The sequence below is a fragment of the Aethalodelphis obliquidens genome, unplaced genomic scaffold (genome assembly GCF_003676395.1).
Source record: "Aethalodelphis obliquidens isolate GAN/ISIS:26980383/991018 unplaced genomic scaffold, ASM367639v1 scaffold15, whole genome shotgun sequence".
NCBI lineage: Eukaryota > Metazoa > Chordata > Mammalia > Artiodactyla > Delphinidae > Aethalodelphis > Aethalodelphis obliquidens.
This window is the reverse complement of record NW_020837959.1, coordinates 9654244-9667812: the sequence shown is the minus strand read 5'-3', so window position 1 is coordinate 9667812 and position 13569 is coordinate 9654244. Positions and strand designations below refer to the sequence as shown.

Genomic DNA, 13569 nt, shown 5'->3' with positions numbered 1-13569 from the left:
GCTCCGGACGCGCAGGCCCAGCAGCCATGGCTCACGGGCCCAGCCGCTCCGCGGCACGTGGGATCCTCCCGGACCAGGGCACGAACCCGTGTCCCCTGCATCGGCAGGCGGACTCTCAACCACTGCGCCACCAGGGAAGCCCCTAAGTCATTCTTTTAATATCAGAGTAAAAAATATTCAATCGTCATATGGCTGTGAGTGAGGATGCCAGCCATACCCTGTCTCCCACTGTGACTCTTACTGAGCAACGGTAGCGGGTAGAATGTAAGGAAAGGCCGACAATGAAACCACCAACCTTCAGTTATGAAGAAAGAAAAAGACTGGTTGCCCTTCTTAGATAAGTTCCATAGCTTTCTGGCCACCTTTGGTTATAAAAACATCAGTCCAGGGCAATCCAGTCTCATCTGTGATTCAAGCCTTGCTCCCCTACCCCACCCCAGCCCCACAAGTATGACTTCCTTTCTAGAACTGGGAAGGGGACCTGGTCTCTTCTTTCACGTCTCCTTCTTTGGGGTCTAGCTCCTCCAGAGCAGAGGCCAGGGTGGAGAGTTAGGAGAAGAAAGGACTGTCTTAAGAAACCAGCCACATTTCAGGGGAGCCCACTTTGTGGTTTGGTCTGGATCTACCCATCAGTTCAAAGCTGATGGCTTTCTGTATGGCTGACCAGCATTGAGAGGCAGAGATACAAAATTCCAGCCTAAAAGGAATGGTGTTGACTAGCTGGACCAATCAGATTCTTCTCCCATTGGGAGGTTGAACTTGAGACAGAAAAAGTGTTGATTATTTGTAACAGAACAAACATTTACATGGGACAAAAACAAAGATGGATTATGTGTGTTTCCCTAAGGCAAAGCGCCGGCATCATTAAGCACCAGCATCATTATTTTCCCTTAAGGCTGCGGTATCTCCTTTCCCCCCACCCTATACAATCTCATCCAGATTTACAACTTCCACTAGTACAGAGCGCGTCACTAGGACTGAAGAATCAAAGAGGGCAGATATTTCTGTCTGTTGTTTTTGCTGACTTACCCCTTGGGCCTAGAACAGTGCCTGGCACATGGCAGGCACTGGATAAACAACTGAGAATGATATGGAACGTCCATATTTGTATCTCTAGCCAGCCAGCCCTTGCTCCTCGACTCTAAACCTACACATGCAACCAAGTATTAGGTGTCTCTGCTGAGTCTCAAACCCATCACAAACTCAACATATCCAAGACCGAGTGATGATCTTTTCCCACAAATAAAGTTCTGTGCTAATGTTTCCCGGTTCTGTGAATGGTATCATCATCCATCCAAGGAGATGAACCTGAAACCAGGAGTCATCCTTGAGACTCTCATTTATGTCCTTAAATCTAAACATTCACCAAGTCTCTGCTGATTTCGCTTCCCAAACAGCTCTCCCATTCACACTGCCTCCCATCGTAAAAGCCTGCAGTGGCTTCCTATTGTTCTGGGGGCAAAGGGAAAAGTTCTTTTTTTCTTGGCCATGCCATGTGGCATGTGGGACCTTAGTTCCCTGACCAGGGATTGAACCTGCACCCCTGCATTGGAAGTGTAGACTCTAAACCACTGGACCGCCAGGGAAGTCCCCAAGGGAAAAGTTCTTGGCATGTTTCTCAAGGTGCTGCATGGTCTATGCCCCACTTACTTTTCTATACTCACTTTACACCACTTTTTTCTGGGGTCATGCTGAACATGTTTCTTTCTCTCTGGAATGCTCTCCCCTCCCTTTCCCTATCAACACCCCCCATGAAGTTCACGGCTGCCCCTCCTTCAAAACTCAGCCCAAGTGTCTCTTTCTCCTTCGCCACTTCCCTGACCTCCATCTGGGTCAAGGTCTTCTAACTCCTCACTCAAATGCCGTTCTTTTCTGCAGAAAGTTCATCTCACATTATAAATATTTATTCACTGCTCTGATTATTTGACTGATGTCCAACTCCTCCATTAGACCTTAAGCTCCATGAGAGCAGAAAATTTAACTGTTTATTCTTATCTCCTTAATGCCTGGCCCAGTGTTTTGCACACAGTAGGGACTCAAAGATTGAAGGAACTGAATGAACAAGCAGATAGCAGAAATGTTTTGGGTGGAATAGACAAGTACGTGGGCTTCTCAGAACAAAGAACAGATGGGCTGCTGAAACCTGAGTCCCAAAGGAATCAAAGCAATGGCAACACCTCATGTTGCGTGTATGGGCACACAGAGGACAAAATTCACTACCTCACTCCTGAAACATGTCTAAACGCAGCTACCAAAGAGCCTGTTTGCAATTCAATGACTGCAAGACACTGCAGAAAACTGAAAACCAATTGTCACGTTTTTTTCTTAGAACCATAACCATCTAGTTTCCCATTGCCTGTGAAAGGATCTGAGAAAAAATAGCGCTGTTGGTGTTTAAAATTTTTGTTCTCGTGATTAAAGAAAGCAAAGTGAGATAGTGTCTCCATGGCTGGGCAGGGGTCTGAGGACCGGGTATGCTGAAGAGTAAACCTCTTGCCTGGTTTGTACACATTTTCCCTCCAAACCTCACTTAAAAAAAAAAATCGTAATAATGTCAAGAGCCATCTGATTTTGTAAGAATGCCTTTCTCATTAAAGATACTTCAGAATTTAAGAGAAAAAAAAATTGAGAGGTTATCTTGTAGAGTGCTGTGATAAGCTGTAATAAAAGTAATTCTGAATTAGCACAACTGACACAACCGACAACTCATCAATGTAAACTTGAACAGTCTTAGGCCCGTCATTTTATGTTTGTTCAATGTCAAGAGAGACTTGAGCTGCCTTATTAACCATCCTGAGTACCAGGGGATGAGGCAAAGAGCAAGGTTTCTGAAAACAACAGCCTCTAAAAGTGATCTGGTTTGGGTCAATCACACATAGAATGAAATTTTGGAAGGGCTTAGAGAAACCCTTCTTCCAAGAAAGTCACAAATTTATAACATTTATTATTATGGGACTTGTTTGATTAAGGGCAAAAGGAACTCAGTCCATCTGTTGAGAAAGCTGTTCTTGGTTGGTGAAAGCTGCCCGCCATCCTGAGAGCACCCACTATCTTCGGCTCTGTTACTTCCTGGCGGCCAAGAGCCTGGTCCTTTGTTTTTGAGGCCAGGGGGTGTATTCGTTTCCAAGGGCTGCTGTAACATAGTACCCAAAACTGGTGGCTTGAAATGGCAGAAATTTACTATCTCAGTTTTGGAGGCTGAAAATCCCAAATCAAAGTGTCTATGGGCTTGGTTCCTTCTGGAGGTTCTGAGGGAGGGTCTGTTTCAAGACTTTCTCCTAGTTCCTGGTGACGGTCCACACCCCAGGTGTTCCTTAGCTTGTACATGCATCGCTCTAGTCTCTGTCTCTGTGTGTCTCTCTTCTCCTTTTTGTGTAAGGACACCAGTCATATTGGATTAGGGACCACCCTAATGACCTCACCTTAACTTGATTTCAACTGCAAATACCCTATTTTTAAATAAGGTCACATTCACAGGTACTGGGAGTTAGGGCTTCAGTATCTCTTTTTGAGGGACACAATTCAACCCGTAATAGGAAGACATCAATTCTAACAGGTACCTGGTCTGTTTTGTTTTGACTTCCCAGATCCTTGACTAGTATCTGTTTAACTCCAAAATTCCAGTTGGCTGCTCACCATTTTTGCATTGACTTCTAAATTTCTAGGCTGCTGTCTTTTTTTTTTTTTCTTTTTCTTTTTAAAATTGAGGTATAGGTGATTTATAATATTATGTAAGTTTCCATATATAACACAGTGATTCACAAGTTTTAAAGGTTATACTCCATTTTTATAGGTATTATAAAATATTGGCCATACTCCCTGTGCTGTACAACGTATCCCTGTAGCTTATTTATTTTATACATGGTAGTTTGTACCCCCATCTTATCTGTCCCTCCCCACTCTAGGCTGTTTTCTTATGCTGATAATTGATATCCTCAAATTTTTAGCTTCTGTTGTGACCTATTAGCTTGAACCCTGATCTGAATAGTTCTCAGTCTTAGCTACTTCATCTCTTTAAACAGATCTTATTGTTATGTCTTAATGTGGCATAAGAATTTATTTTTTAAAAGAAGCCTAACAATGAAGCTCTATCAGAAATAGCAGATCAAGTGCTATATGAGTTTTGAGATTTCAGTTATGTTAAATTATTGGTAATAATATGTAAACTGACAACTAAAGAGTCATCTCTGACCAAAAGATTGAGAGAGTGGCTTCAAGTGCAGCTGGGTTACATCAAAGGCTTTGAGTAAAATGCTGCACATTCCAACTCAGCCACTGATGATTTATAGCTTCTTTGGGGTATTGATCCTTGGCTCCTGGGCAGCTGAGTTTTTCCCGGAGCAGCAGAAATCCTAGTGTTGGATGCCTCCAGCTGCATGTGATTCCCAGCTGTTGTACAAATGTCACTCTCTGTGCAAACCGCAATGGGAAAAAAAACGGTTGGGTAGCACTGTAGTAAATGATGTTACTACATAGCTATAAAAATTAAGAATCAGTCCGTAACCAGGTGGTCTGTCTGGAAACTTAGAGCATGAGAAGTCTGAGAGGAAAAGGTTAACAGTTCGTCTTTACTTTCTTAGCTGTCATCACTCCTCACCTTCTGCAACCCAGCTTCTGCACCATCAGAATCCCTAAGCCTGCTCTCACCACCTTACCAATATGGTGACCAATTTTTTATCAAAATTAAAAAAAAAAAACTGTGGTCAGAAACACATAACATCACATTTATCACCTTAGTCATTTTTAAGGGTACAGTTCAGTAGCGTTAAGTACATCCATATTGTTGTGCAAAAGGTCTCAAACCTTTTCATCTTTTAAAACTAAAACTCTATAGCCATTGAACAACAACTCCTCTTTGCCCCTCTCAACCCTCACTCTATTTTCTGTTTCTAAGAATTTGATTACGTTAGATACCTCATATAAATGGAATCATACAGCATTTATCATTTTGTCACTGGCTTATTTCACTGAGCATAATGTCCTCAAGGTTCATCCATGTTGTTGCAAGTCAGAATGAATAATATTCTACTTTATGTATATACCACATTCTCTTTAGTCATTCATCTGTCAATGGACATTTTGGTCGCTTCCACCTCTTGGCTATTGTGAGTAACGCTGCAATGAGATCCTACTTTCAATTCTTTTGGATATATACCCAGAAGTGGTATTGCTGGATCATTTCTATTTTTAATTTTTTGAGGAACCTCATGCTGTTTTCCATAGCGGCTGCACCATTTTACACCACCAACAAGTGCACAAGTCTTCCAATTTCTCCATATCCTCTCCAAGCCATGAACACAGAGTGTCTTTTCATTTATTTGTGTCTTCTGTAATTTCTTTCAGCAATGTTTTGTAGTTTTCAGGGCAGAAATCTTACACTTCCTTGGTTATTTTTTTCCTAAGTATTTTATTTTTTCTGATGCTATTGTAATTAGGATTGTTTGCTATGGTGACCACCTTTGACCTCTCTGAAGTCTTTTGAGATTGTGAACCACAGCCTTGTTCTTGATGACACACACGTTCTACTCTTTCCTCCTACCTCTTGGGCTTCTCATTCCCATTTCGGGCTCTTTCTCATTGTCTCACTGGATTCATTTGCTGTTCCTCAGGGAACCATTCTTCCCTTGGTAAACTCATGATTCTAAAGGCTTAACTTACCACCTGCATGTTAATTTTTGCTTCTCTCCAATATCTGTCTCAGCCCTGATACTCTGCCTAAGTTTTAACCCTTACATCTATCCACAGACATTGTCTCATAGATATTTCCCAGGCATCTCATGGAAAATATGACCCCTCCACTCCCCAAAATAAAACAAAAACACCAACCCCAAAATTCTTCCTTCTTCTGCATCCTCTGCCTTGGCACATCTGGGGCAATCTAGAAACCTGGGTGATGCTCTTGTCTCCAACCTTTGCTCATCTTACATTCAACGGGTAATATGTAAGATCCTACCCTCTGCATTCCCTCTTCTGTACGTCACCACTCCTTCACGTTCCCTCATCTCTATTTCCTTTAGTTGAGACTGCAATCACCATCTGCTTCAGGGATTGGCTCTCCTATCTTCAGCCTAGGTGCCCTTCAATTCATTCTCTGAACTGAAGAATGTAGGGGAAAAAAGAATGAAATTTTGCCATCTGCAGCAACAAGGATAGACTTGGAGGATATTACGCTAAGTGAAATAAGTCAGACAAAGAAAGACAAACAAGGCATGGTATCACTTATATGTGGAATCTAAAAACTACAGCAAACTAGTGAATATAACAAAAAAGAAGCAGACTCACAGACATAGAGAACAAACCAGTGGTTACCAATGAGGAGAGGGAGGGGGAAGGGCAATTTAGGGGTAGAGGATTAAGAGGTACAAACTATTATCTAAAAAATGAATAAGATACAAGGATATATTGTACAACATGGGGAATATAGCCAATATTTTATAATAACTATAAATGGAGTATAACCTTTAAAAACTGTGAATCACTATATTGTACACCTATAACTTATAATATTGTACAGTAACTAAACTTTGATTAAAAAAAAAATAGAACATAGGGGAGATTATGTCGCTCTTGGCTTAAATGCCCACAGGGTAATATCTAGTGGCTTAGCACTGCTCATGGCATTTCCTCTGCTGGTCCCTGCTTGTTTGTCCAGCTCACCATTTTCTCCCTTGCTCTATACTTGAGTCACAGTGAACTCCTAGTGGCCTCCAAAAAGCCACTATGCTTTTTCTTGCCTAAAGAAAAAGTTTGCTGTTCTCTTGGTCTCAAGCATGCTTCTTTACACTGCCTTCTTCTAACTTCCTTCACCTAGATGGGAATTACAGATTTTAGTCTGTGCCACACTTGGGAGAAAACATATCTAATTTCATCATCTGTTATGTGCGTCTCCTTTGTGCTCCACGGTTTGTAGTATCTGTTTAGTTGTCACTTTCTGCCACCAGTTCATAAGCTATTTGAAGGCAGGAACAATATCTTGCTCATCATTATGTCTGGTGCCCCTAACACAACATCTGGAGTACAGCGGATGGGCATTCAGACCCCAGGATTACAAAAATGAGGAGATCTAGTAAAAGGAATACCTCAAGTGACATTAGCCTGATGCCATTACGTATTTGAATCACACAACCCTCCTTCTCCACACCCCACACTGATTCCCAGCTCACTGAGCTATATTCTGATTACAATTTGACCTCCAGTCTACACATCCACAGGGAGAGAGTCTGCTGATCCAAAAATGCAAGCATCTCAACCAACCCATTTGCCAGACACTCGCCTTAGAATGAATGAATGAACTGATTCTCTGAGCAGGTTGTGTGTCACCTGCATTGGGGTGAGAAAGCCCTTATTATCCCAACTTAAGCACTTTACAAATTATATGAAATTGGGCAAGAAATTTATCTCCCTGAATGTTAGTTTCTGTGTTTTTAACATTTAGAATTAAATTCAGTAATTGCATATGAAGTGCCTGGCACCAGGTAGTTTTCAATAGGGAATATTTATTATTGTAACAGTTGCATCCTTCTTTCATGTTACATTCATTTGAGTTCACTCCTGTGAGATGGAAAAAGTACTAAGAAGACTGAAGGCTCGACTCAGATCAGGAGATGGCAAACAGTGCTTAGCTGAGTGGCTAGTCTGTCCACTTGCTGTTGCCCTAAATCCAGAATGACTTCAATACAGGAGACAAGACAGAGATGAAAATGAAAGCCCCCAGGTAAGGCTACGGAGAAACATTAACCCAGAGCTCATATTTTTTTTTTTTTTTGGAGCTCATATTTTTAAAAGGACTAAGAGTTTTGTTGTTTTGTTAAAATCATAATCAACAAGAGAGAGAAGTCTCTTTACATGTCCATCCCTCACTATGCATTGGACATCACAGAAGACCAAACATTATCAAATTTGAACCAGACAAGACTCAAATGGGACTTAATACAGAGCTGGGGTAACAGTTTTAATTGCAGAGCTTTGAACTTAATCTACACAGACTATCTCTACTTCCCTTTTCAATGATTCTTTTCCCTGAGGCTTCTCTATGGGTCTTTTTTTTCCCTCATAGTTTAATGAATCTTCTATTGCTTAAAAGAAAACCCTTTATATCTGTCTTGCACTGAATTTGCAAAAATCATTAAAGCTGCAAGAATTCTCTTCCTTTTCAAAGTTTGCAAAACTCCACCTACATTCTCCAGTGTCTTTGCTACATCACAGAGCATGAAGGTCATTGTCTCCTACTGCTGTTTAGAGGACAGCAGTAGGTCAAGGGGGTTTTTAGCCTCTATATGAACTGACTTGGCTTCTCGGCAGCCAAATTACACATTTACAGACAATCTCATTTCTAGTCAATTTTCTGATCTTATGTAAAAACCCATTATATATCTCTATTTCTATCTCTATCTATCTCCAGTTCCTCTATTGGGTTTTGGTGATGCTGAAAGAGAATCACGGTCTCTATTTAATTAGATTCGGGGTCACATAAATTATGGCAGCTAGGAAATGACTGCCACTGCTATATTGCTGCTAGGAAAGCAATAGATGAATTTTATGTGAATGCATAATTGGCATGTTTTTTCAGAGCATTATTTATTTTGGAGAGTGACAAAGGAAAAGCTACATTAGTGGCTCTAAAGGCAAAACATTGGTGATGGCATGTAGACAGGTGGCCTGGGAATGAGCATTTACATCAGAACCTACCCAAAGTCATCCCCAAGGAGCCCTTTAATTATTGCCCTCTGAGTCCTCTCTTTAAAAAAGTTTCTGTCTATCAAAATGCCTTTATTAAGCAATAAATAATTCAACGTTGCTTCTTTTTCCTTAAAGAAAAGCATATATGAAGAGCCTTCAGAGCATTAGCATTAGGGAAGCAGTGCTGCTGCCTAGAATTCATAAATTTCCAGGTAAAAGTACTGAAGTAGGCATTTTAGTCGGGTAAATGCACAATTCCCTTTAGGTTTCCTGAAGTGTTAAAGAAGGCTGCTGGTCCCATAGTTTCTCCTGAAGAGCCCCACGGGTTAGCATCCCTGGCTGGAAACCACTGTCTTAAAGGGCAAGGAGGCAACTTCAGAAAATAATGGGGAAACAATAAGTAGCATGTTCCTACTTAAGAAGGATACAGTTCCAGCACCATTGATCCTGCAGAATGTGCTTGCCTCAGGGAGCTTCTTCACAAAAGCTCTGGTGCATGGAGCAATCTGATGTAGCATTCGGTCACATTTCTCCCCCTTTATCATTGGCTTAGATTAATAATCTGTGCTCTTTCCTTTAATTTCATCTCTTGGATGTTTTCCTCGTTCACTTCTTCACTTCTTTCTCTTCTCCCATTCTAATTTCTTCACTGTACCATTCAGCTTTCTACCATTGTCTCCTATCCCATCCACCTCCAGGGACATAATCCCTCTCCCAAGCATAAGAACCGACTTTTTCTAATAGCCCCCGTTCAGTGTTTCATATTTAACGTCTCCATTTTAGAAGTGGCTCACACGGTTTCTATTACTCTTGAAAAATGTCTATGCGCCAACATGTATATTTTAACACAATTGTTTTTACCACAATCATAATAAAGTACATTAAGTCTCTAGAGACCTCTCTAAAATGTCAATATGCTGCAAGCACCTTATGTCTGTGTCTAAGGAGGGTCATTGCTCCAGAAGGTCCCTGAGGGAAAAGGTGCTTTGGCCAGTGTCTGCCATCATGTGGAGTGAATGGTAAGCATCTCAGCTCTTAGCTTCTGCCAAAGTCCTAACTCCAGTGCCTCTAATTAGATCATCTACCTTTTGGATAGTTTTAATGATTGGGTAGCTTAATTCACCTCCATTCCTCAAGAAACTGCCTGTCACATCAATGGTTATTTCATGAATATAATGACATCTCTGTCACCTAAGATATCATTATTTATCAACAAGTAACTAACAGTCTTATGAATGAGCCTCCACAATGGCATGACTCATGGCATTTATACAGCTTTAATGTGACTCAATATAGCATAGAGGCTGAGTCTGGGCTTTTGGTCCAAATTGCCTGGGTTCAAATCCTAACTCTGCCACTTATTAGCAGTGAGACCTTAGGCAAGTTACTTCTCCGTGCCTTAGTTTCCTCACCTGTAAGATGAAGCTATTAACAATACTTGCATCCCATGGTTGCTGTGAAATTTAAATAAATGAAAATACAAAGTAGCTGGCACTGAGCCAGTGCTCACACAAACGTGACTGTAGCTCTAAGAACCTACAGACTAGTTGGTGGAAAGGGTCAAAGACTGAAAAACAAGTTTAAACTGAATAAAGACAGACTTTGGAATACAGAGTGCTTTCTGGAACTTGAAACATTAAGAAAATCAACTATTTTTTCACATCTTCCCCATCCTCTTCTCTGGGAATAATAAAAATAGAGTAAAATCATTTAAATCCTGAAATAAATACCAGATTTGTAAAGCAAGGACTAAGGTGGTTATACAGCAAGAGATATTTATTGGTTGTGTCTAATTATATGGTTGGTCAATTTCAATTTTGAACTCACTAATTACATATTTCTTCTACAACTAGAAACCATGGGAAGTATTTGCATCAATGGCATAAAGAACTTCCCAACCCTCATTTGAAGAACCTACCACTGTTGCCACAAATTGAAAAGATCTGGAAGAAATCATGCCCACCACACTCAGATTATGCTCGCAGTGGGCATCTTTATATCAAATATGTTTGTTTCTTTTTTCCTTATTGACTGCCCTTGGTTAAAAGCATAGGCTTTGGAAATAAACAAGAGTAAACAATGAAATGCTTAAAGGGATTTTCAGATATATAAATAACAACAAAAATTTAAATAGGTTATGTCTTCGTTTTTTTAAAAATAGACAACTCTATCCAACTTGAAAATTCTGAATGTGTAGGGCCTTCCTAAAATTCCAGATAGGATCTTCACTGGGATGTTAATAATTCCAACTATTGCAGTGCTGGGGAGGGTAAGCCAAGAATATTTATCCAGGCTCCCCCCTTTTATAAATTCTGCTTCTCAAAGGGTCTCTTCTCTTTGACAGAGTCAAATATTCAAGCCAAGTATCTTCCATGGAACAAAAACTATGAGAATAGCTAATCACACCTGTAATCTTTCTGCCAACATCAATAACATAATCTTCACACATTTACATTTACATTTTTGGAACATGATTATCAATGCCATAACACCCAATCTATTTTCATACACAACTGGGCACACAGTTGATCAATTATTCTATCCCATTTCTTATAACCACTTTGGGCACCCAGACTAAATTCTCTTTTAATGTCTAGTGGTCAGGCAAGTTTATGCTTAATATTTTTATGATGATGATCAAGAGTATTACATGTAATTATGCCAAATGGCAATCTGGCCCTGTGGCATTTCATTTCCAAACTATCTTCATTTAATGGCAGAAGGAGAATCTAAATTCAGTTTACTATACTATGTCCATCTTAATTTTACTCAAAATAATGATATAAAAATATTCCTAGGATAATCATAGGGCAATAAAAATTTCCTTTGTTGTTATTAGAGAAGGTTAGAAGAAACTTAGAAGAAAATTATTTGCCAACTCAGATTGTCTTAATTTATTAAAATCTATCTTTTTTTAATTTGAACCTTGAACTGCTTTAATACTACCTGTAAGCACATGTTTTGCCCTTATTTTTTTAATGCCGATTTAAAGAATCCCCCATACATTACTTACTTGTTTAAGCTTCTTTAGATCTTCATCAAGTTCTAAGTTGTCCAAAATAACAGCGACAAACAAACTCAGGAGGATCTATAAAATGGTTAAATAGCAATGAAAAAACCCACACGCCATAAGTATCAAAATATTATATATATGATATAGAATATCTACCTAAAATATACACTTATATAGAATGCATTAAACATGAGTTGTGAATCACTGCATAGGTATTTTAAGATACTTATAGCAAAGACATTAAAGGAACTGCATCTGTTAACTGAAATAAACAATATAAAATATTAATTTGCTTTATAAAACTGATTTAAAATGAAAATTAAGAAACCTTTAAAAAAATAACTCAACAATCTTACTTCTAAGACTGTATTCAAAGAAAATAACCTGAAGTACTAATGAAAACCTTTACGTACAAAAGTGCTTGAGAGATTATTTGTAATAATGAAATACTGGAAATAATATCCAATCTTATGTAAATAGCTAATACAGTTATAGCGATCTCTATTGTAAAATTCATGCAGCCATTACAAATCCATTGTGGTAACTAGTCTCCAGCATTGTGAGTCACTGGTGTTCACAGTCTTGTGGATCCCCTTACACATTGAATATGGCTGGTCTGTATAACCAATAGATTACGGAAAGGACTGTGTGTGACTTATGAGGCTAGGTAGTAAAAGTCATTGTGGCTTTCACCTCGTTCCCCCTTGGATCACACACTCTGCTGGAAGCCAGGTGCCGTGTCCCTGTGAAGAGGCCCATGTGGCAATGAGCTGAGGCCTCCTGCCACAGCCATGTGACTGACCCATCTCAGAAGTGGATCCTTCAGCCCTAGTAAAGCCTTCAGGTGACTGAAGCCCCAGCTAACATCTTGACTGCAAACTCATGGGACACTCTGAACTACAGAAACACCCAGCTAAGCCCGTCTCAGATTCCAGACCTGCAGAATCCACGTGAGATAATAGATGTTTATTGTTGTAAGCTCTTAAGTTGTTCATAATTTGTTCTATAGCAATAGATAACTAATACACTCATGAATTTTAACAGTAGAAAAAATGCTTACAATATTAAATGAGAGTATATATGGTAGAAGTGCAAGTATGTACAAAAAGAAATAATAGAGAAAATGCTAGGAGGAGGTACTTTAGAAATGTTAACGGTGCCTGTCTTTGTGAAAAAAATGGACTCCCCCTCCCTTTTTTTTTGTATTTCACTATATTTTCCCAAATTAAAAAAAGGCATATACTTCATTTGGAATGGGTAAATACGGTAAAAGAAAGAAAACGAAAAAGTAGAATTTTAAAAATATTTTAATTTCTAGTCCCTTTTCAACTTTGAATTCTCTGAAGTACCACATTCATTTGATAATCTTTTTCATTCTTAATATATATTCTTCCTTTTAATTTCCCTCTTGGCAAATTATTCCCATTTGTTACTATTAGACTGTTAAGCACAAAGGTAAGAAAATCGAGGCAATTTAGTCATGACTCTTAAGCACCAGAGAGATTATTATACAGAAGTTAACGGCTAGCTGTTTTCCAAGTTTAATGAGCATATAACAAGGGGAAAAAAAAGCCTCAACTACTATGGAGTTTTGACAACGTTTGGCTCAGGACAATTGCCAGCACTCTTCCTGTGAATAGCCACAGCCTTTGGGATCCTGCCAGAACTTAAAGAGGATACAGAATGGTCTAGAACATACATTTTTCTTTTGTTTAATTCTTTTTAAATTGAAGCATAGTTGATTTACAGTGTTGTGTTAATTTCTGCTGTACAGCAAAGTAATACACACACACACATATATATACATATATATATATATATATATATATATATATATATATATATACTTTTTTATATACTTTCCCATTATGGTTTAT

General features: G+C 39.2%; 1 protein-coding gene across 1 annotated transcript in view; it reads right to left on the bottom strand.

Annotated features, from left to right (window-relative positions):
- Window positions 1–13569, bottom strand: part of NALCN (sodium leak channel, non-selective) — a 282164-nt gene that overhangs the window by 98799 nt on the left and 169796 nt on the right. The window contains exon 14 of the mRNA XM_027115885.1: window positions 11693–11767. Coding sequence (XP_026971686.1) covers window positions 11693–11767 — 75 coding nt within the window. The remainder of the gene's footprint in view (window positions 1–11692; window positions 11768–13569) is intronic.